The sequence below is a fragment of the Brassica napus genome, chromosome C9, assembly GCF_020379485.1.
Source record: "Brassica napus cultivar Da-Ae chromosome C9, Da-Ae, whole genome shotgun sequence".
NCBI classification, from domain to species: Eukaryota; Viridiplantae; Streptophyta; class Magnoliopsida; order Brassicales; family Brassicaceae; genus Brassica; species Brassica napus.
The window spans coordinates 24,435,156-24,458,765 of NC_063452.1; the positions used below are offsets into that span (position 1 = coordinate 24,435,156).

General features: G+C 41.4%; 1 protein-coding gene across 1 annotated transcript; it reads right to left on the reverse strand.

Annotated features, from left to right (window-relative positions):
* Positions 1 to 321: 321 nt before the first annotated feature.
* LOC106418115 (glutamate decarboxylase 4-like) lies at positions 322 to 3,076 on the reverse strand. Its single transcript, XM_013858773.3, has 6 exons — positions 2,717 to 3,076; positions 2,195 to 2,600; positions 1,751 to 1,965; positions 1,415 to 1,668; positions 1,271 to 1,323; positions 322 to 902 (listed from the first exon to the last, which is right to left on the reverse strand). Exons 1-6 carry the CDS (start codon positions 2,800 to 2,802, stop codon positions 432 to 434), a joined length of 1,485 nt encoding a protein of 494 aa, XP_013714227.1. The 5' UTR covers positions 2,803 to 3,076; the 3' UTR covers positions 322 to 431.
* Positions 3,077 to 23,610: the final 20,534 nt, after the last annotated feature.

Sequence of the window (23,610 nt, forward strand, 5' to 3'; positions counted from 1 at the left end):
AGTTATTGTGCAAAAGAATAAAAGGCAAAACAACAGACGCTGTTTTGATGAAGGTTTGCTAGAAACATTGACAAATCCACAGACACCGATCTTTTTGTATGCGCTTATATATTTCCATGTTATTTATTCAACATATCAAGGTTTTTTTTTCTGTCAACTAACAAATGGTGAGTAGATGGGGTAAGTAATGAAAGTCTAAAAGTTATATGGGTTGAGAACTATATTTTTAAAAAATTAACGTATTTATATACCCATAAATTAGGTACTATAAAATTGTATTTATTTAAATTTATTCAAATTACCAATCATCAACATGAGATCATAATTAAGGAAAATTTGAAACCAAAAATAATCAGAGCAGCATGAAAGAAAAGGGTTTCAAAGGTAGCTTAATTAGAGATAAAAACAACAAAATATTAACTCATTAAACTTTATGAGCAAATCTTGTTCTTGTTAGTCTTCTTTGTCTCCACAACCTTCTTCCAATATGCCGTAACTTCCCTCGTCGTCTCCTCCTCCGTCTTCTTAACACCTTTAGCTTTTCCATTAGCCATCTTGGCGTGAACCTTCGCCGGAAGTGTTTCTAGCTCGCGAAGAACCTTCTCAAAGTCTGCGACCAATCTCTCAGCTAAGGTTCGAGAGAAATCTTCTCGAATCACCACTCGGAGGACGGTGACGTGTTCTGCATCCGCGGGCATCGTGTAGGCCGGAACGATCCACCCGAAGCGGCGGAGAGTTTCGGCCACTTCGAACTCGTCGTGGCGGCTACTGTCTTTTAGAGAAAACGCCACTAAAGGAACACCGTTTTCTTTGGAGACAATGTTGAAACGTCCCGTTTTCTCTAATCCTTCTCTTAAGACCATCATGTTTTCGCGGCAATTATCCATCACGTTACGATATCCCTAAACCCACAAAAAATTATCAATCAATAATATTACTTTACAAAGTTACGCATGATAATATATTTTACTCACTTATATGTAGTTTTCAACAAGACCAGTTCAACATTTTGGGGACTTTGAGACTACAAAAAGCTATATATTTTAAAAAAGTTTTACTAAATTTTCTCTTTTAAAAATTTAGAAATAATATTTTTGAACATTTTATAATATATACACAAAATATCTTAAAATTTCAACCTAATAGTTAAAAAAAAATAGTTGAAGAAGTTTTGGAGATTTTATCGGAAGAACATCGGATTAGACGCAGAATGGTCGCACCACTTGTTCCCTCCTAAACCAGCACTGTTCAGTCATTTTGAGTTACTAACCTCGAATCCAAGACGAATCAGCTGGTAGTACTGAGCAATCACTTGACTCGAACCTAGTTTATACAAGCATTAACAAATCATTAGTTATGCATACAATATATAATATTTTTATACAAATATAGAAATGGTAGTGTAATATGCTACCTTTGGAGAAGTTGAGAGTGAAGGTGGGTTGATCAGCGCCGAGATAATTGATGTGGAAGATAAGTTCTTCCGGCAGATCAGATTTGGTTCTCCACACAACCCAACCGATTCCGGCATAAACCAAACCGTATTTGTGACCACTGACATTTATGCTCTTAACCAATGGTAACCGGAAGTCCCACTCCAGCTCCGGATACAAGAACGGTGCAATAAACCCACCACTCGCTGCATCCACGTGAATCCCCGTATCCCATCTGCGAATTAAAGAAAAAATTTTAAACCGGAAATGAACCGGTTAAAATCGATTAATTAATAGCTACATGTTAGTTCAATTACCTGGTTAGCTTGTTTTTCTCGACTAGGAGGTCATTGAGGAGCTTAACGTCTTCGAACTCTCCGGTTAGCCTCGAACCTAGAATGGCTGCTACACAAATGGTGTTCTCGTCTACCATTTCGACTGCCTTTTCAGGGTCCATCACGTAGTATCCTTCTCTTAGCTTCACTTCCTTAAGCTCCACCTCGAAATACCTTGCGAATTTCTCCCAGCAAACCTATATTAAACCGGATATTAGTAAACCATAGACCTTAACCGGAAATATCATCTTTTGGTTTAATATTTCAATTCTCTGGTTGGTTTAGCTCTGTAATTTGCGAAAGAAAAAAAAGAGAACTAAGACTCCATTAGAATTTTCTGGTTTGGGGTTTCAGCTTGCGGTTTAGATTTCTGTTTCAAGATAGAGAAATAAAGAGCTAAACCGGTTTAATCTTGTGCTTTGTTACCTGAACATTAGCTCCGGTTACGATATTGGGCTTATCATAAGGAAGCCCTTGGGCCTTACGCTTATTCTGCCACTGTCTCTTAAAAGCCAACCCGGCCAACATAATCGCCTCCGACGATCCCACGGTGCCGACACCAACCGCAGCCTCGCCGTCATCGAGCGGCGCGTTAAAGAGACGCGCAATCATGTTGACGCATCGGTTCTGAAGCTCGGTGGTGACAGGGTACTCGTCCATGTCAACGTAGTTCTTGTTGATGGATTCCATCATGAGCTTGTCACACTCTGGCTCCATCCACGTGGTTACGAAAGAGGCTAGGTTTAGCCTAGGGTTACCGTCGAGCATTAGCTCATCGTTGATGATCTGATACGCTGCTTCCTTAGGGATAGAGTTCTCAGGCATCTCGAATCTGATGATGATGAAAACATTAGGTTAAAAATATAAAAGCATATTAACGACGTGACAAGTCATGCAATGAAACGTTACTATTAGTTTCATGCAATATTTCATAGCTCATATTCTCACCGTGGGAGAGAGTTGCGGACGTAACGAGAAGCAAAAGTTGAATGGATTGAAACATCAGTTTCAGAAGCTGTCTTAGACAAAACCATCTTCTTTCAATTCACTCGAATTGTCTATGCAAACTTTGAATGATATATGGGTTTGTAATGTTTATGTTTGTAGTTGAAGAATGTGTGGAATGAGAAGACGATAAACAAATGGTTTATATAGTGGAAGAGAGTGGTTCATTTCGTTTCGTTTTGCGACGTGAGAGGAAGCATCTATGGTCTTCGTTTATGGGCTCCTTTGTAACTTTTCTCCTACCGATGACTTTTCATTAATATATAATATCAAAGACCAACGAATCATTGCTTTCAAAAACTGCATGAGTATTATAATTAAATAAAATAATAACAGTTGACCGTTAAAAGAAACTTTAATCTAGTGATTTAGAGATTTCTACTATCATATTTCAATTCACTACAAGAAAACATCAAGGATTCTGAGGGAAAAAATCGTCGGAATTTCGTCGGAATATCGTTATTCCGACGCAATTCCGACGAAATACGTCGTCGGAAATAATTCCTCGGAATTTCTTTTTTCCTCTGAAATCCCTCGGAATTTTCCGACGGAATTCCGAGGAAATAAATTTCCGAGGAAATTCCGAGGATCCCTTGTTTGTCGGAAAAGTCCTCGGAATATACCGAGGTAGAACTTCGTCGGGATAATTCCTCGGAAGTTCATCGATCGATGCGCGTTTGGACATATATACATCGATCGATAGGAGTATACCGACGGACTTTTTCCTCGGTTTATTCCGAGGAACTATTCCCTCGGTATATTCCGAGGGATCCTTTCCTCGGAATTTTCCGAGGGAGTTGTCCCTCGGAAAATTCCGAGGGAAATGTCCCTCGCTATATTTTTTAAAAAAAACGGATCGATCGATGCGTTTTTGAACAAAAACGCATCGATCGATGTAGTGAAAAATATAATTAATTTCCTCGAAATGTAAAAAATATTAATTTTTTTGAAAAAATAAAATTTCTGAAATTTAAATTCGAAAATATGAAATTAAAAGTAAAATTGAAATCATACTAATTAATATTCAAAGTTTCACAAATAAAAATAAAACATTCCGAGATTGGGGAAAAAAAAACTACGGGTCTGGCACGTCCGGGAACACCTCGTTCGGGTACATCCTCTGCATCATCTCCATCATTTGCTGGTTCAGCCTCCTCTGTGCCTCATAGCCCGCCTGTTGAGCCGCCATCTGGGTCTCCAACAAAGATATTCGATCATCTTTGTCCTTCAACTGAGCCGTAAGTACTTCTGGATCAACAAAGGGCGGTGGTGCAGAAGAAGGAGGAACCGACCGGGTGCGACGACCCAAACCGAACAAACGTCCCTTCTTCTTTGGAACCGACTGAATAGAAAAAAGCCAAATTTAGAAATTTAAACCAAGAAATAAATGAATTGAACTTTAAAAAAAAAGAACTTACGGATTCAACGATTTCGTTGATTCGAAACCGGGACAAGTTGGTCGAAGCCGTCGAAGCGTCATCCTCGGTTTGAAGCTGAGACACTTCGTCTACCACCTGAGTTTGGACCAGGTCGACCACGTCCCTCACAAGACCGTCATCAATCTGGCCGGTCTTCTTGTTGGTATACGCCCTCCTCATTAGGGCGAGATCATCGACCGGCTCGCCATCATTTTCTTCCGCCTTGAAAAAAAACATAAAATTAAAGAAACATTAGAAATTAGAAGAAATGCACAATAAATTTAAATTCTGAAACTCAAATAATTGAAGAAAAAGCGGTTGAACTTACCATGCGATCTCCGAGAGTGGCAATAGATTGAGCACCCAAGTTATGCTTGTAGATGCCCTTCCCTTTACGGTCGCTCCTGCGGTTGGTGGAGTTGGTGGAAGAAGTTTCTTTCGTCTCCTCCTTATCCCAATGCGCACACAACTCCTTCCAGACCGTATCGTTCATCGACTTTGGGACCTTTTAATTAAAAAAAAAAGAAAAAGTTTAATAAATTAAAAAATAGTTTAATAAATTAAAAAATTGTTTAATAAATTAAATCGAACCTTATTGATTTCCCACTTCTTCTTCCACTCGTGGATCTGCTTCCCATAGTTGTCCATTACTTTATGGACGAAGTGGTGATAGATAAAGAGCGTCTCATCGGAATTCCAGTTGAACTCTTGCTGAAAAAAAAACACAATTAGTAGAAAATTTATATTAAAGATTAAAAATATAAGTAAAAAATTAGAATACTTACCGCAAACTGACGAAACCACAGAACCTGCTTGTCGGTTGGGAAGTGAGTGAAAGTCGGATGTCCACTGTCGAGGGCCGAGTACATCATACGGTTGATCCATGCGCTGATCCCGTTCCCGGATCGGTTGAACCTTATTAAAAGAACAAACGGTTAATAATGAATCCAAATTTAAAGAAAAAAAAATGTTTAATTACCATGTTTGACCCCGTCCATGTGGATACGGAGTGAGATACGGAAGATGGTCACGACCGGGCTGTTGAACCAACTCCGCAACCCTCATCACTCCCGGAGGACCCGGAGGAACAGGAGCGGATGCAGCAGCGGGAGCGAGAGGAGCATGAGCGGGTGCAGCAGAGGGAGATGTATGGTTGGAGCTGTGGGGCGAAGGGGAATCCTGAAAATGGCTGGAATCCCGAGACTGGCTCCCCGTACCACCACGACCACGACGCTGTCGAGGCCGGGTCTGATCATCATGAGACCTGTAAATTAAAAAATATATATTTAATAAATACAGAAATATATAAATTAATTTTTTTTATTAAAAAAAAATCCCAAATAATTTAATCACAGAAAAAGATTTATATATATTAAATTTTTTTAATAAATATATAAAAATAGTTCTAATAAACAAAAATAGTTTTAATAAATAAAAATTGTTTAATAATTAAAATGTTTTGTAAAATCCAAAAAATCGAATTTATATAGAAGTTTTTTTTGTAAAATCCAAAAAATCAAATTTATATAGAAAAATCGTTTTGTAAAATACAAAAATCGATTTTATATACAAAAATTGATTTTATAAATACAAAAAATAAAAAAATTATAAAAAAATTCTAAATCAATTCAACAAAACAAATTATTCAACCAAATCACAATTCTAAACCTATTATACAACCAAATCACAATCCTAACCAATCACCCTAACAAAAATCTATCAAAACTACACAAAAACCTAACAAATAGAACCTAAGAGAGTGGGATAGGGTCCTTACATGATTTGTGTAAGAGAAGAGGGAGATCGCCGGAGATATCGTCGGATTTCAGGGGGAAATCGCCGGAGAGAAAGAGAGGAGTCGCGCAGAGGAAGAACAGAGAAATGGGGAAGAAGAAGGGGCTCGTGGTTATAAAACCTAGGGTCCGACGGACATTATCCGTCGGAATTCCGTCGGAATTATAATTTCAATTTTCGCGAAATATTTGCCCGGTAAAATGAAAATATTCCGAGGAAATTCCGACAGATAGTAAAATATCCGTCGGAATTTCCTCGGAATATTCCGAGGAAATACCGAGGAACTAGTGTTTGGGGTTTCAAAACATCAATTTTTTTTGCCGTATTTCATTTCTTATACAATTGTAATGCATACCATTGAGGATTCTTTGTATACATGAGCATAAACCATGAAATAACAAATTTCAAAACTAATGGAAAGTATTCCCTTTACCGTTCGTTAAAAGGTATAAGTGTTTCTCTTATGTTGCGAGATTTCGTTCATACAATCGGAAAAGTGTTAATTATACGGTAAGGAACAAATTTTTGACTTCATAATGAACGTAAGACACTTAATAAGGGTTATATAGGTGTTATTCAAACGGCAAAACGTTGTTTTCGGTTTAAAAACCCTATTTCCTCGGAATTTCCTCGGATTATTCCGAGGGAACTCCGACGAAACCCTCTTCTTCCTCGAAATTTCCTCGGAATATTCCGAGGAAATTCCGACGAACTAGTGTTTGGGGTTTCAAAACGTAATTTTTTTTAAAAAAACGCATCGATCGATGCGTTTTTGAACAAAAACAAATCGATCGATTACTAAGATGGCCCGGGCCGTAAGATTGTGATCGATCGATGAGAGTATTCCATCGATCTATCGACAATCTGAATTGTTCCTCGGAATTTCCTCGGAAAATCTTGTATGTTTTTTTAAAAATGCATCGATCGATGCGTTATAGAACAAAAACGCATCGATCGATTACTAGGATGGACCGGGCCGTAAGATTATGATCGATCGATGAGATTAACCCATCGATCTATCGACAATCTGAATTGTTCCTCGGAATTTCATCGGAAAATCTTGTATGTTTTTTTAAAAATGCATCGATCGATGCGTTATAGAACAAAAACGCATCGATCGATTACTAGGATTTACGGGGCCGTAAGATTGTGATCGATCGATGAGAGTAACCCATCGATCTATCGACAATCTGAATTGTTCCTCGGAATTTCGTCGGAAAATCTTGTATGTTTTTTTAAAAACGCATCGATCGATGCGTTATAGAACAAAAACGCATCGATCGATTACTAGGATTTACGGGGCCGTAAGATTGTGATCGATCGATGAGAGTCTAGGCCAACTATGGGTCTAGGCCAACTATGCAACCTCAAGGAACCCACTTATCCGGAGTTGGTACGCCAGTTCATAGCATCCGCATACGTCACCCGTCCCGATGATAGCCATCAGGAAGGTTTTCTGGCATTCGTAGTGCAGAAAGTATACTATGAGGTATCTTTCACAGACCTCTGCGGACTATTTGGATTGAGTGCGGGGGAGAGGACATATGGTCTTTATTGGACTTCAGAGCTGTTGAACTTCTGGGAAACGATTGGCACAGGGGTTTATAGATCTTCCCAGGCAAAGGAGTCACTTATCCGGAGCCCAGTACTGAGATATGCGACACGCCTCATTGGCTCATTTCTATACGGGACAACCACAGCCGCATCAGTCACGCAATGGGAGTTGTGCCTCCTGTACCAAGGTGTGAGGCATTTGCTACCGGCATTTGGAAACTCTACATTCCCACCTGCTACTGCCTTCAACATGGGAGCGGTGCTGGCCGCAAACTTAGCAGGATACAAGGGAAAAGTAACCAAATCCAAGAGCAATGCATGTGGATTTGGTGCAGTGATTACTCGGATCCTTAGACATGTGGGTGTAGACTGTGAGAACCACCAGGTAGCACTGGACAGATCGAACAACATTGCTTGGAACTACCTGGATGTCATTTCTCTAGTAAGTAAGGAGTTCATAGCTGGTCCCCACTCGAGGATCGATCGGGATGGTCCTTACGTCTACGTATTCCAGGACCGAGCGAAGAAAACACTCTACTGCCACCTGCCTCAGATCGGCCTGACTGCTCTACTTTCAGAGGCTGCAGTTGAGTTTCTACCCCCTGCTACCGCACTAGTAGACAAGCCATCCTTCTTCACGCCAAAATATCAGACCAAAGGCAAGGGCGTGGTTGATGAAGAAGGACAAGATGAGGCTGCACAAGCCATTCCAGATGATTCACAACCCCATCAGCTACTCCCATCAGACTCCAGCCAGTACAAGCTGCAAGAGCTTCCACCGAACGCCACTTCGCGCCAGCAACAACATTGGAGAGATCAGAGCATAAAGACAAACAACGACATGCTACACAAGATCTGGGCTGCCATTTCACGTATCAGGCCGTGTCGTTGCCAAAAGGATGATGTAGTTCATCGGGACAACTCTCCATCCAGCTCTGGTTCGGGTTCGAGTGGTACACACATGGTAAGAAAGAGGTCCAAGAGACCCAACGATGCAGGAACATCTGGAGCAGGAGACGAGGAGTAGGAGCTATCACCGGCTATTTTATTTTATTTTCTATTCTAACGTTTTATGGTCTTATTTTCTGTTAATTTTGAACTGAGTTTTTTTTTAGGTTTCTTAATTATGAGTTCGTATTTCTTTTACATGGTTTCTTTGTTTTATTTGGTTGTGTTTTGTGTAGCTTTTAATTCGTATTCAGCTTTGCCTTGCTAGATAAACCAAATAACTATTATCCAAGGAAAGAGGTTATATCAAGTGTTCCTCGGAATTTCCTCGGTATTTCTTAAAAAAAAAAAAAAAAAAGTTCAATGGTAGTCTGTTTCCGAGTCATCATCACCAGATGAATCTGAATCTGGATCTTGGTGAAACTCTCCAATTACTGGTTCATCCTCTACGTGAACGACGGCTTCCTCTCCAAAGTCGGTTAAATCGACTACAAGGCCAACTCCAGCTAAATCTTCTGCTGCACTACAGTTGCCGGATGTGCTTGGTTGTAGTGGGTCTTCCAGCTCAGAACTTCCCTGAACTCGGCCTCTCGGGTTGAGTCTTGTAACAGTAACCCATGGATCATCTCTGTTCCTTACCCGGGGGTACTTGATATAACAAACCTGTAACATTTAGAAAAATTATAAATTAATACACATGATGATGAATCATTCTGAATAATTAACATTTAATTACCTGATCGGCCTGGGAAGCAAGAATGAAAGGATCATAATATTGCAGCTTTCGCCTCGAATTTACTGATATAACACCAAATGCATCTGTTCTCACACCTCGATCTGGGGTGTTGTCGTGCCAATCACAATAGAAAACAGTACAGCGCAATCCAACCATGCCCAAATACTTGATTTCCAAAATCTCATGTATGTGTCCGTAGTATACATCATCTCCTGATGCAGAACAAACGCCAGCATCATAAGTCGTACTCGAACGTCTCCTCTTCTGAGTTGTGAATGCATATCCTCGAGTACAAAATCTCGGATATGACTTCACAACAAAGTTTGGTCCAACGACCATCTCACGTATCCAATCGTCAAATGTTTCACCTCTGGCCAAACCAGCAGACACCTATTAATAGCACATATATATATATATTATATCAATAAATGTGAATTAGTATAAATATGTGATAAAATATATTTTAATTTGTTTAAAGCACTCACATAAGTAAACATCCATCCAGTAAATTCTCTCTGCTTCATTTCTTCTAGTTCGTCCTCTGTGGCGTATCTATACTCGAACCGCTTTTCTGCCATGAAAATCCTGTATATGATGACAATAATGTAATTAATTAAGATTTAAATTTCAACTTGTTAAAATAAAAATTTGTAAGCTCATTTATTTACCTCTCATATTGAAGAACGTCTTCGCAGTTGGTGAGCAAATATGTTTGCAAATGACTGCGCTCCTGCTCAGTAAGTCGACGGTCCTTTGGTTTTCCGCTAAGTCGTCCAACGTCTGTGAAAATGTCTGGAACCGTAACATGATATGTTGCCCGTTCGCCTCTATCATCATGCCGAGCAGGTCTTCTGTTTTTGGTCTGAACTTCTGCTGGAAAGTAGTACTCGGCAAAGTTTGAAGTTTCTTCATTGATCATCTGTGCGACTATAGAACCTTCCACCCTACTTAAATTTTTCACCATCTTCTTCAAATGGAACATATACCGCTCATACAGATACATCCATCTATACTGCACAGGACCACCAAGTTCCAATTCTCTTGCCAGGTGAATAACAAGATGCTCCATAACATCAAAAAATGAGGGAGGAAATATCTTCTCAAGGTTGCACTGAATCACGGCTATGTTAGTCTTCAAATTTTCAATACCTTCAAGAGTCACTGATCTCGTGCATAAATCGCGGAAGAAACCACTTATCCCTGCAATTGCTTCATGAACATTTCGTGGTAATATTTCCTTGAAGGCGAACGGAAGGAGGCGCTGCATCATTACATGGCAATCGTGGCTTTTCAAGCCAGTAAACTTTCCTTCCTTTCTGTCGATACAGTTACGCAAATTTGATGCGTAACCGTCTGGAAATTCCACATCGTTTGAAATCCAATCAAAGAACGCATCTTTTCCCGCTGCATCAAGTCGGTATATGGGAAAAGGAGCCCTACCATTCTCATCAACATGAAGTTCTGAACGAGCACATATATCGACTAAATCCAGTCTTGACTTCAAATTATCCTTTGTTTTACCTTGAACATTAAGGATCGTGTTCATGAGATTGTCAAAAAAGTTCTTCTCAATATGCATGACATCTAAATTATGCCTTAGCAGATGATCCTCCCAGTATGGCAGATCCCAGAAAATACTTTTTTTGTGCCAGTTATGTAGTTCTCCAACAGCATCTACCGGAAAACGCTCATGTCCACCGACTTCTGGCGTCCTTTCTGCACCAAAATCTCTTAGTTGTATCTTCAAATCTTTCCCACAAATTTCCGGAGGTGGACTGTCAAACACCCTCTTGTTCTTCGTAAACAAATTCCTACTCCTACGATATGGATGATCAGGTGGTAGGAATCTCCTGTGACAGTCAAACCAACACGTTTTCCTTCCGTGCTTTAGTTGGAAAGCATCAGTGTTATCTTGACAATATGGACATGATAGCCTTCCATGCGTTGTCCATCCAGACAACATACCATATGCTGGAAAATCACTTATTGTCCACATTAGTACTGCCCGCATTTGAAAGTTTTCTTTACACGAAACATCGTATGTTTCAGCACCTTGAGCCCATAGTTGTTGCAACTCATATATTAGTGGCTGAAGAAACACATCAAGTGATCTCTTAGGATGCTCTGGTCCGGGAACGAGAATCGAGAGAAACAAAAACTCTCGTCGCAAGCACAAGTTTGGGGGGAGGTTGTATGGTGTAAGAATGACGGGCCATAGAGAATACTGTCTTCCACTCTTGCCAAACGGACTGAAACCATCAGTACATAATCCAAGGTAGACATTTCTTCTCTCATACGCAAAGTCGGGATACTTTGATTGGAAATGCTTCCACGCTTTTGCATCTGAAGGATGTCTGATCTCACCATCTGTTGAGTGCTCCGCATGCCATCTCATTGGTTGCGCTGTGCGTTCAGACAGATACAACCTCTGCAACCTTTCCGTCAAAGGTAAATACCACATCCTTTTATATGGCACTGGAACTCTTCCAATTGTATCTTTATAACGAGGCTTTCCACAAAATTTGCATGTAACCCGCTGTTCATCCACCCTCCAATAAATCATGCAGTTGTCGCTGCATACATCTATTACCTGATACGATAAACCAAGACCAGCTACGAGTTTCTGAACCTCGTAGTATGAACCAGGAGCTACATTATCCTCGGGTAGAATACCTTTTACAAAATCAGCAATCGCATCCACACAGTCTTCAGCCAAATTATAATCTGTTTTAATGCCCATCAATCTTGTAGCAGATGATAAAGCTGAATGACCATCTCTGCAACCTTCGTACAATGGTTGCTTTCCAGCATCCAACATATCATAAAATCTCCTAGCTTCTGCATTGGGTAAATCTTCCCCTCTAAAATGATCATTTACCATCTGCTCAGTACCTACACCATAATCTACATCCGTTCTAATTGGTTCTTCTAATCTAACCGCTGGCTGAGGTTCACTAGTACTACCATGTTCATAATCAGTTTCCCCATGATGATACCAAATTTTGTAACTTCGTGTAAACCCACTCAAATATAGATGAGTCCAAACATCCCACTCTTTAATAACCTTTCTATTTTTACAATTAGAGCAAGGACATCTTAACATACCTGTTTTTGCTTCCGGTTGTCGGTGAACTAACCCCATGAATTCAGTTATACCTCGTTGGTATTCTTCCGTAAGCAATCTCGTGTTCGGATCCAAATGAGGTCGATCGATCCAAGAACGAAAATAATTTGAAGAAGACATATTTTTTATGAATCAAATTCGTGTGTAAATAGAGTAAGAGGGAGGATGAAGATATGAAGTGAATGAAGAGGAAGAGGAGTGCTTGTATTTATAGTTTAAATCCTGCCGACATACCGAGGAAATTCCGACGGAATTCCGACGGACAAAACTAGTTCGTCGGAATTTCCTCGGAATTTTGTAAAATCCCCCAACGGCTCTCCAACGGCTATAATATTTCCTCGGAATTCATCGGTTTTTTCCGAGGAACAGAGTTTTCCTCGGAATTTCCTCGGAATATTCCGACGGACTGTAGTTTCCTCGGAATTCCGTCGGTATATTCCGAGGAAATTCCGAGGAAACCCAATTTTGTGTTTCCTCGGAATTTCCTCGGAAATTCCTCGGTATATTCCGAGGATTTCATTTTCCGTCGGAATGTCCGTCAGAATATCGCTGTTTTCTTGTAGTGATTGGTAAATCCTAAGCATTTTAAATGGTAAGAAAATTATATTTGACATGTCTTAACAATTAATTAGTCCATATCTCATGTTTTTTTCAGCATCAGATTTACGTTGTAGAAAAATTATATTTATGATAACGTACAAGTATAAAGTATAATTGATGGCAACGTGAAAGATAAAATAAAAGTATGTATTTTGTCGACATCAAGGAAAATAAATTTGTTTATGTGTGGAATATAAACAAACATATTATTTTTCTTATTTTTTGGCCAGCAAACAAACAATCCAGAGGCGAGAGGAAGGGCGTATTAAGCGACAAAATTACGAATTGAAAATAAGCGTAGATCCAAAGATCCTGAATAGATTTTTTTTTTTTTTTTGAGCAACACATCTGATTGAAGCGCAAGAATCTTACGTACAGAGGCTGCTTTCGCTTTGACAAAAGACTTCTTAAAGTGGATGGTGTGCAGGCAAATATAAAGAATGCGTGGGAATTTGCTACTGTTAATGGGGCTTTTTCTCTTTCAGATGGTATTAAGGCTTGTAGGAAGTCTTTAAGCAGTTTGAAGAGAAGAGTGAATATGAATTCGAAAGATAGAATTACTCAAGCTCAGATTGCTTTGGAACAGGAACAGTCCGCTTTTCATCCTTCCATCCCTAAATGCATTTTCTGAAGCGAGATTTGGCTAGGACTTACAGAGATGAAGAGATGTTCTGGCTGCAGAAAAGTAAAGATAAGTGGCTAAATGGAGGAGATAGAAACTCTACATTCTTCCATAACTCAGTAAAAGCCTCTCGGGCAAAAAATACCATTCATAAACTGTTGAATATGGAAGGAGTGGAGGTTTTCTCCGAAGTTGCTAAGGGTGAAGTGGCGGTGGATTTCTTTACCAACTTTTTCAGATCCTCCAACCCTGCACCTTTCACACAGTGGTTTAGTGATATGCAGCCTAGAGTAAACCTTCTGATGAATGAAGATATAACCCGCCTGATGTTAGGAGTTTTCAAGGCTCCTAAGACAAATGTTGTAGTATAAATGATTGTCGAACCAATTCTAAGGGAATTCGAAGCAATGAGAATGCAAGTACTCACTCAATCTAAGTGCAACCAGTGATTTCAAATGATTTCTAAGCTCATGAATAAAGCTGATTCAGTTTCAGAATAATAAAAGCGGTAAATGAGTTGACTTTCTTAACTAAGGAAAATGAGAACTCATTGGCATAGCAATTAGACCTTGGGTGATCAAGTTTCGAACTAAGGATGTCAGACGAACAATCAAACTATCAACCTTAAGCTTAGACACGATTCTAAACAAACTCTATGTCTAGATGAATGTTCATTTACTAACACATTTCAAACAACAAATGTCTTTGGTTGAATAATATGGAAGCAATCATTATTAACAGGTCTAAGGCTATCTTAGCACTTCTAACAACAAATATCTTTGGCAAAATATGCTAAAATCTTAGAAGAGTTGTTTCAGGCATTTCATCGAACACCTTTTGGGTGGGAAATGCCTAAAGATCAACTTTTGAGAAGCTAACTCAGAAGATGCATTATGATTACTCTACTAGCAAGGTTTTGGAATGATCTACACTAAAACATCCTAGCTCTAACCTAATCACCCTTAATCTTCCTAACCCGTGAATTCAAATGGTGATTACTCACTACTCTTCATGATTCCTCTTAAACCCATTTTGGATTTTAGATTAATCATACAGAGGGATACAACAATGAATTGGAAACACAGAATTGCAATAACTAGATGAACAAAGATGATTCAAGAGATGAACTTTCCAAAGGTTTTTCTTTAGAACAAAAGATAATCTGCCTGGTGGCTGCCAAAGGTACTTAAAACACAGGTTTTCAAAAGTAAAAACGTGCATAATGAAATGACCAAAAGGCCCTTAGAAAACATGAATTCGGCCAAACAAATAGACGCAGAGCGACCTCGGCATGTCGCTCCGGGCTTCGGGAGCGACCTCAGTGGGTCGCTCTGAGAGGTCGCTCCGGTTCCATTGTGTTGTCGTCACGCGATAGAAATGCGAGCGACCTCGGGGTGTCACTCTGGCCAAGTCGCTCTGGGCTTCGGGAGCGACCTGGAGTGGTCGTTCTGATAGGTCGCTCCGGGTCAGTTTTCGGCTTCCACCGGGATGAGATGGCGAGCGACTTCTCGGGGTCGCTCCAGCGAGGTCGCTCTGAGAGGTAGTTTGGAGCGACCTCATGGCGTCGCTCCGTGATATCGCTCCCATGCTCTGCTCGTCCAATGATCACCTAGAACACTTCTTTTGAGCTCAAAATGCACCCAAATGCCTCCAAGAACCCCATGTGGTACTCCAACACCTGATAAAGACTCATGTATGCAAAATGCAACCTAAACGTGGTTAAATCCTAGTCTATATGATCAAAATGCACATGGGTGAATGGATAAGACAATGGAAATATGCAAGATATCAACTCCCCCAAACTTGTTCTTTTACTTGTCTACAAGTGAAATTTCTAGAACTCATAGGGAGAGAGGTTTGAAGGTGGGAGCTCATAGCCAAAAGAAACACAACTAGCACTCAATTCAACATCTAATCCAACATGAGCACACTCTCTTATTACACTCTAGCTTCTCTAGGCCTATCTCAACTCATTTTGCCCTTATACTCATCATCAAGCATCCACACATTCAAATCAACCAACTCTCACATTCATTAAGCATAAAACATTAAGTGAATTCTTGCAAATGGTCAATTGGTCCAAATCATTTGGTTGAGTAAGGGAAGGCTTTTATTCAAGTGGGTCAAGAGGTTCAAAATCCATGATCTTTTAAAGTGGTTTACTCTCAAAACAAGTAGCCTTGATATTGCACATAATATATCTAAGAAAGGGACCAACTCATGCATACAATGCTCAATCTCCATTGTTCTACCATTTTCCCAAACATATAAGTTACACAATCACTTCCCAATGTCAAACCCAACTCCCATCTCTCACCAAAAGATCCCAAGAACACTTTGCACATAAAACTCTTTTTCTTTGAAATCTATGAAGGATTTTCTCAACTTCTAAACAAATCTTAGCTCTAAACAAATTTGCTAGCCCCATTTTCTTTCTTTTTCTTTTTTTTTTTTTTTTTTTTATATATATATATATTTTTTTTTTTCGGGGGCCAAAACTTTTCATAAACTCGAGCTAGACGTTTATCTATTAATTCCAATAAGATTATCCATTTAAACACAGAGAGTCTATTCTTTTCCTTCGAACTTTTCATGCTTCCAAACCATAGTCACAACACTCACCCCCACCTATAGCTACACAATAGAGTGTCTAATCTAGCAAGAATGAAGACCAAGCATTGTCGTTCCCGATACTCTCAACATTATGCACATGTAAGGCTTTCCGAAAAAGGCCTCACTTATCAAATAATGAAAGCTCAAAAAGAGGGAAGGGTTTTGGGAATGGTGTACCACTCGAGTTTGTCAAAAAGATTGGCATAAAGGATGTGACAACTCAAGTGTGTATATCCATGGCTCAGTACACAAGGCACCATAAGCAAGAAGCATTAAGTTCGTTCAGTTCAAACAAGGTTGTAGTTGGCTTCAAAGGTTGAGTTTCAGCAATCAACAAGTTTCAGGAAGAGTTTTCAAGGCTCGAAGCATACAAGTGTTTTTGAGAGGTGCATAAGCTACTCAGGTGCAAAGTAATGTTCTTTACAAGGCATTTCAAATCATTGCTCCCAATGCAAGTAAATGCAACCTATATGCTCTAGATTCTCCTAGAAATGCAAATGATGCAAACTAAATGAAATTTTTTTTTTTATGCAAATAGGCATGCAATGCATGACTCAATGAAACAACATCAAAGCAAACATGATCAAATACTTGGTACCTCCCCGAAACTTAAATGACACAGTCTCTGTGTTGTCAAGGAGAGAGAGATACCCAAAAAGAGAAAACTAATATGCAAAAACAAAATGGTATATACAAGGAAAAGTAGAGAAGTACCTTCAAGGATAGTGAGTGGGGGCAGATGCCCCAGCATCATCGTCGTCCGGTGGGAACGTGGTGTAGTAACCTCCATGTCCTGAGCTGTAGTCTCCATACCATTGTTGGCTCTAAACCTCTTCAATCTCAGCCTCACTTTCTGAAGAGGCTAGGGATGGGGACTTGTTTCCAGAGGCGGAAGGCTGAGTGGGTGGGTTCCTCCATTTTCGCTGGAGCTGTCTACCAGTGAGTGGGAAACCAAGATCAGTGGGCTGAGGTGGGGGCTGGGGGACTGATGTGTTCGCGAAGGCGAAGTCCGCTGAGCTACATCCAGCTATTCCTCCTCTGGTCAAGACATCGGCCATCTTCTTCATGAACTTGGCTGAAGTCTTTGCTTGCTTCTTCACCGTCTTGCTCAGCGCCTTGCACTTGTCCTTCAGCTTTTCGATTGTTCTGTCTTGTGCCTTGTTCCATCGCTGAAGTCGGCAATGTGGTCATGAGCGTCACGAAGCGCACCAGGGGGAAGGACTCCATCATGTGGCTTGAAGTAGTAGCGTGGAGGTCCATAGATGGGTACAGATTCTTCCCTAGGAGGTTCCGTGAAGTCGTGTCTCGTCGGAACACTCCTTTTCCTTGGTGCAGCAATGGGACCGAGAGACCCGTGTTCTCCAAGAAAGTCTTCTTGGGATAAGTTGAAGCTGATAGCTCCAGGTCTCTCTAAGCTCGTCAGTCTCTGGTTTGGAAGAACCACTTCGACCGGCTTGCCCTGCAAGTAGTAGTGGTAGACGTAGTCCTTCCCATACATCCCACTGAAATAGGTGGCAATCCTCAAGTAAGTGCCATCGATGAACTTAGGCCCTGCTGCGTCCTTTCCCAAGGGAACATTCAGAAATTGGAGCAGTGGTGTGATCATCCCGCCTATCCCAACCTTTGGTTGCGAATCAGTTGTGTACCATGCCCAGTCTCTGTAGTGCTCGAGACGATTCACGAAGAAGCTGACCATCCCGAAGGAAGCATAGATGTCGTTGCTTGGAAGGGGCAACGTTCCAGGTGGGGCGTAGGGGCGGATAGCCGGGCAGAGCAGTCGCATGTCTTCCTCGGTGACATTACCAGCTTGCTTCCGTGGGTAGAATGCATGGACGAGCATCCTATGGAGGTAGCGTACAGACGGGTGCCGGATATGTGAGTTCTTGTCAGCCCCGGTAGAGTGCTTGTTTCCAGTGATTAACTTCCAAAGCTGAGTGGGGAGGTTTTCACACTTGGGAAGGGAGTAGTCTGCCAAGTCTTGGAAACCCATGACTCTCCCAATGTCTTTGAAGTTCATGTTGTACTCTCTCCCATTGACCTTGAACTTTATTTTGCCCCATCCTTGCCTCACGTGCGGAGCGTCATGGTAAGTGACCTCAAGGGAAGACAAGAACTGACAGGAGACATCCCGGTAGGCAGGGTAGGCCATGGTGAGGAGTTTGGGCATCTTCAGGTGCCCCAGCATTGCCTCAATATCAGAATCGAGACCCACCTCCTTCAGCAAATCAAGGTCAGCGAATCTGGTTGGAGTCCAAGTTACCCCATTCAGCAAATGATGATACAGCTCTTCCTCAGATGGAGTTTTCGCCCTGTCTCTATCATCAGCAACCTCCTTCCCTTGGACATCTTGGCCCTCTTTGTAGGAGCCTGCTCATCTGCACTTTCATCGCCACTCTCCTCATCTGTGGCAACTGCTATACTCTTTCCTGCCCTCTTCTCTTGCTCCTTTGCCTTCTTTGCAGCCACGGTTTGCTGTCGAGAAGTCCTTTGTGTCCCAGAACCAGCTCGTTCCGAGGCTAAAGCCTTTCCTCTCAACGAAGACTCTTGACTTTCAGGTTCTTGCCTCTCAGCATCCGACTTTCCCTTAGTTTTCTTAACCATTGTACCTGAGAAATACAAAACTTGGAAAGGGATAAGTCGATTGACTTTGCAAATGTAAACTTCAAGAAGCAACGTAAAGAATCACAATTCTCAATCTTTTCATCATGTGAAAATTACAAGACAAGTAAAATTCAATAATCAAAGTAATTCTAGAATGAGAGGGTTCTCTAATCAAACCTTTCAACACCTTAACATACTAACTCACCCACTAACACACTCAATTAGGATCAATTTCGAAAAGCCCCAAATCCATGAACCCTAATTTTGCCAAAGTTCAAATTAAGCTCAATTCCACCATCAATTCAACAACCCAACTTGATATATAAGCTTTCCCTAGTCTATTTTACCACAATCAAGCAAGAAAATGACCAAATTTCGATTTTCAAATTCTAGGGTTCATGGACCTACGAATTTGAATTTAAAAACACAATACCTTGCTTTGGATGAAAGAAATGGGGAATGGGTGGTGAGGAATAAACTGTTGGGGCGAAACCTTGGATTTAGAAACAAGAACTAGGAGATTTGGGTGAGAATTGAGAAAGTTAGGAGATTTTTGGTATGGGTTTGTTTGAGAGAGTATGAGTGTTTGTGAGAGGAAGGGAGAGTGAAAGAGATGAAGGTCGTGGGTATGGATAGGTCTAGGGTCGTCCGGTTAGGTTTAGGGCTGGTTAACTCGAATTAAACCGGACAAAATCGAAGAGGGACTTACCAGGACCGGCTCGAGAGCGACCTGGAGTGGTCGCTCTGATAGGTCGCTCCGGGTCGTTTTCTCGTGTCGTGATCGACAGAAAACGCGAGCGACCTCACGTGGTCGCTGCGAGACGTCGCTATGATCGACAGAAAACGCGAGCGACCTCACGTGGTCGCTGCGAGACGTCGCTCTGATCGATAGAAAATGCGAGCGACCTCACGTGGTCGCTGCGAGACGTCGCTCCGAGAGCGATTCTCGAGCCCCGGAGACAGAAATGCGAGCGACTTAGCCGAGTCGCTCTGATCACATCGCTCCCAGTCACAGAAAATGCGAGCGACCTCACGTGGTCGCTGCGAGACATCGCTCTGAGAGCGACTCTCGAGCTCCGGACACCGAAAATGCGAGCGACTTGGACCAGTCGCTCTGATCACGTCGCTCCCAGCTTGGACCAGACTTTTCCCTTTTTTTTATTTTTATTTTTTTATGAAATATGATGAAAATGGAAATACCAATGCAATATGTACAAGGATACGCATGGGACTTCCTCCCAAGTGAGCTTGTTTTAAGTCTCTAGCTTGACTTTGCCTCCTTTTGGATTAGGCTGGGGTAGGACCAGACAGTAGAGTTGAAACTCAATCTTCCTCAGGTGCATCTGCCATGTAGAGCTTAACCCTTTGCCCATTGACTGTAAAGTCTCTTCCATCAGTACTTCACAAAACTATTGCTCCATATGGCTTAACCTCTTTGACCTTGAAAGGGCCGGACCACCTTGACTTAAGCTTTCCTGGAAACAACTTCAGTCTTGAGTTGTAGAGAAGAACTTGATCTCCTTCTTTAAACTCTCTCTTTAGGATATTCTTGTCATGGAAAGCTTTAGTCTTCTCCTTGTAGATCCTTGAGTTTTCAAAGGCATCCATTCTTATCTCATCAAGCTCATGTAGCTGAAAAAGCCTTTTCTCCTTGGCACTCTTGATGTCAAAGTTCAGCAACTTTACTGCCCAAAGTGCCTTGTACTCAAGCTCCACTGGTAGATGGCAAGCTTTCCCGTACACTAGGTTGAAAGGTGTGGTCCCCAGAGGTGTCTTGTAAGCTGTCCTATAAGCCCAAAGCGCATCATCAAGCTTAACTGACCAATCCTTCCTTGTAATCCCCACAATCTTCTCCAAAATGGACTTGATCTCTCTGTTAGAAATCTCAACTTGACCACTTGTTTGAGGATGGTAAGGAGTTGCAACCTTGTGCTTAACACCGTTCTTCCTGAGAAGTCCCTCAAGCAGTTTGTTGATGAAATGAGACCCTCCATCACTGATTACAACTCTTGGAACTCCGAACCTTGGAAAGATGGTGCTCTTGAACATCTTGATTACCACTCTTGCATCATTGGTGGGACTTGCAATAGCTTCCACCCATTTTGAGACATAATCAACAGCTACCAGGATGTACTTGTTGCCATGTGATGATGGAAATGGCCCCATGAAGTCAATACCCCACACATCAAACACTTCAACTTCAAGGATTGGATTCTGAGGCATCTCATTCCTCTTGGTGATGTTTCCCCTCCTTTGGCATGAATCACACCTTGAAACAAAGTCTTGTGTGTCCTTGAACATGTGTGGCCACCAGAATCCAGCTTGTAACACCTTAGCAACAGTCTTGAAGGTAGCAAAGTGGCCTCCATAAGATGATCCATGACACTGTGTAAGGATCCCATCAATCTCCTCATTAGCAACCACTCTCCTATAAAGTTGATCTTTGCAGAGAATGTAGAGGTAGGGCTCATCCCAGTAGTATCTCTTCACATCCTTGTAGAACTTCTTCTTGGCATAACCCACAAGATTCAAAGGCTCTTTTCCTGTGGCTAGGTAATTCACCAAATCAGCATACCAAGGTTCTTTCTCTTCTGTTGCCTTGACTTCTTCAAGCTTCCTTCCAGTCTCACAAACTGCTATCACTGCTCCAATAGCCATGATCTGTTCCTCAGGGAGTCCTTCATCAATTGGAATGCCACACTCCACTCTCAGCCTGGACAAGTGATCAGCTACACCATTCTCAACTCCTGGCTTGTCCTTGATCTCTAAATCAAACTCTTGCAGCAAAAGAATCCATCTCAAGAGCCTGGGCTTTGCATCCTTCTTCGCCAAAAGGTGTCTCAACGCAGCATGATCTGTGTAGACAATGACTTTAGATCCCACCAAGTAGCTTCTGAACTTCTCAAAGGCAAAGACAATGGCTAGCATCTCCTTCTCTGTTGTGGCATATCTCATCTGAGCATCATTCAGGGTTTGGCTCGCGTAGTAGATCACATGGGTCTTGCCATCTTTCTTCTGCCCCAAAACAGCTCCCACAGCATAATCACTAGCATCACACATGATCTCAAAGGGAGATCCCAATTAGGTGGCTGGACAATTGGAGCACTGATGAGTTCACCTTTCAGCTTCTTGAAGGCTTCTAGACACTCCACATCAAAGCTGAAGGTGGCTTCTTTGCACAGCAGCCTGGTCAATGGTCTAGTGATCATGGAGAAGTCCTTTATGAATCTCCTGTAAAACCCAGCATGACCAAGAAAACTTCGGATGTCTTTCACTGTCTTTGGTGGGGGCAAACCAACCATAACATCGATTTTGGCCTTATCCACCTCAATCCCCTTCTCTGAAATCTTGTGCCCCAGCACAATCCCTTCTTTGACCATGAAGTGACACTTCTCCCAGTTCAGCACAAGGTTGGTGTCTTCACATCTCTGTAGGACCCTGCACAAATTTGACAAACAAGCAGAAAACGAAGATCCATAGACAGAGAAATCATCCATGAACACCTCCACAACATCCTCAATCAGATCAGAAAAGATCGACATCATGCACCTTTGAAAGGTGGCTGGAGCATTACATAGACCAAATGGCATTCTTCGATATGCGAAGGTACCATAAGGACATGTGAATGTTGTTTTCTCCTGATCATTGGGATGTATGGGGATCTGGAAGAATCCTGAATATCCATCAAGAAAACAATAGAATGGATGATTTGCAAGTCTCTCAAGCATCTGATCAATAAATGGAAGTGGAAAATGATCTTTTCTAGATGCAGAGTTCAGTTTTCGGTAATCAATACACATCCTATGCCCAGTGACTGTTCTTGTTGGTATCAATTCATCCTTGTCATTTTTAATCACAGTTATACCACCCTTTTTTGGCACAACATGCACAGGAGATACCCATTTAGAATCTGAGATAGGGTAGATAACACCAGCATCTAAGAGTTTAAGAATCTCTTTCTTTACAACATCCTTCAGGTTAGGATTTAACCTTCTTTGATGCTCGATAGAAGTCATTGATTCATCCTCAAGATGTATCCTATGCATACACAAAGAGGGTGATATTCCCTTGATGTCATCAAGTGAGTAACCTATTGCTTTTCTAAATCTTTTAAGTGTTTTCAAAAGTTCAGATAGCTCAGTTTCAGTAAGTTCACTACTCACAATGACTGGATAAGTTCCATTAGGACCAAGAAATGCATACCTTACACCATTGGGGAGAGGTTTAAGCTCCACTTTAGGCGCCTTAAGCTCGCTCCAGTCGTCTTGCTGGGTGTCCCCTTGTTGAATGACCGAGGCTTCCTGATGGACAATTTGAGGCAGCTCCTCATACTGATCCTTACTACCAAATCCTCTGTGTGAATCCAACATCATCCCATAGGCAGCACTCTCCAGGTTCTGAATCACTTCAGCTGGCCTCTCTATCGTCAAAGCATGCTGTAGAGGGTCTTCTAGTGACAACTCTTCAAGGAGCTCATCAGCAAGGGCATCCATCTCTTCAATGTAGAAAACTTGCCCTTGAACTGTTGGTTTTTCATTACCTCCTTGATGTCAAAGTGAAGAACATGCCCTTTACCCAAGTGGAGATCAATCTTGCCCTCTTTCACATTAACAATTGCTCCTGCTGTAGCTAAGAAAGGCCTTCCAAGGATTAAAGGATCTGCAGCTTCCTCACCCATCTCAAGCACCACAAAGTCTGTAGGGATCTCATATTTTCCAACCATAACGGGGAGGTCCTCCAAGATACCCACAGGGTACTTCACTGAACGATCAGCCAATACCAGAGACAGTCTACACTTCTTGTACTGAGTGAAACCAAGCTTCTTAG

Coding starts and splice junctions, on each gene's coding strand:
- LOC106418115 (XM_013858773.3), bottom strand. CDS start 2,802: ATGGTTTTGTCTAAGACAGCTTCTGAAACTGATGTTTCAATCCATTCA. Junction 1,966..2,194: donor TAACCGGAGCTAATGTTCAG/GTAACAAAGCAC, acceptor GGTTTAATATAG/GTTTGCTGGGAGAAATTCGC. Junction 903..1,270: donor TGATTCGTCTTGGATTCGAG/GTTAGTAACTCA, acceptor TTGTGGGTTTAG/GGATATCGTAACGTGATGGA.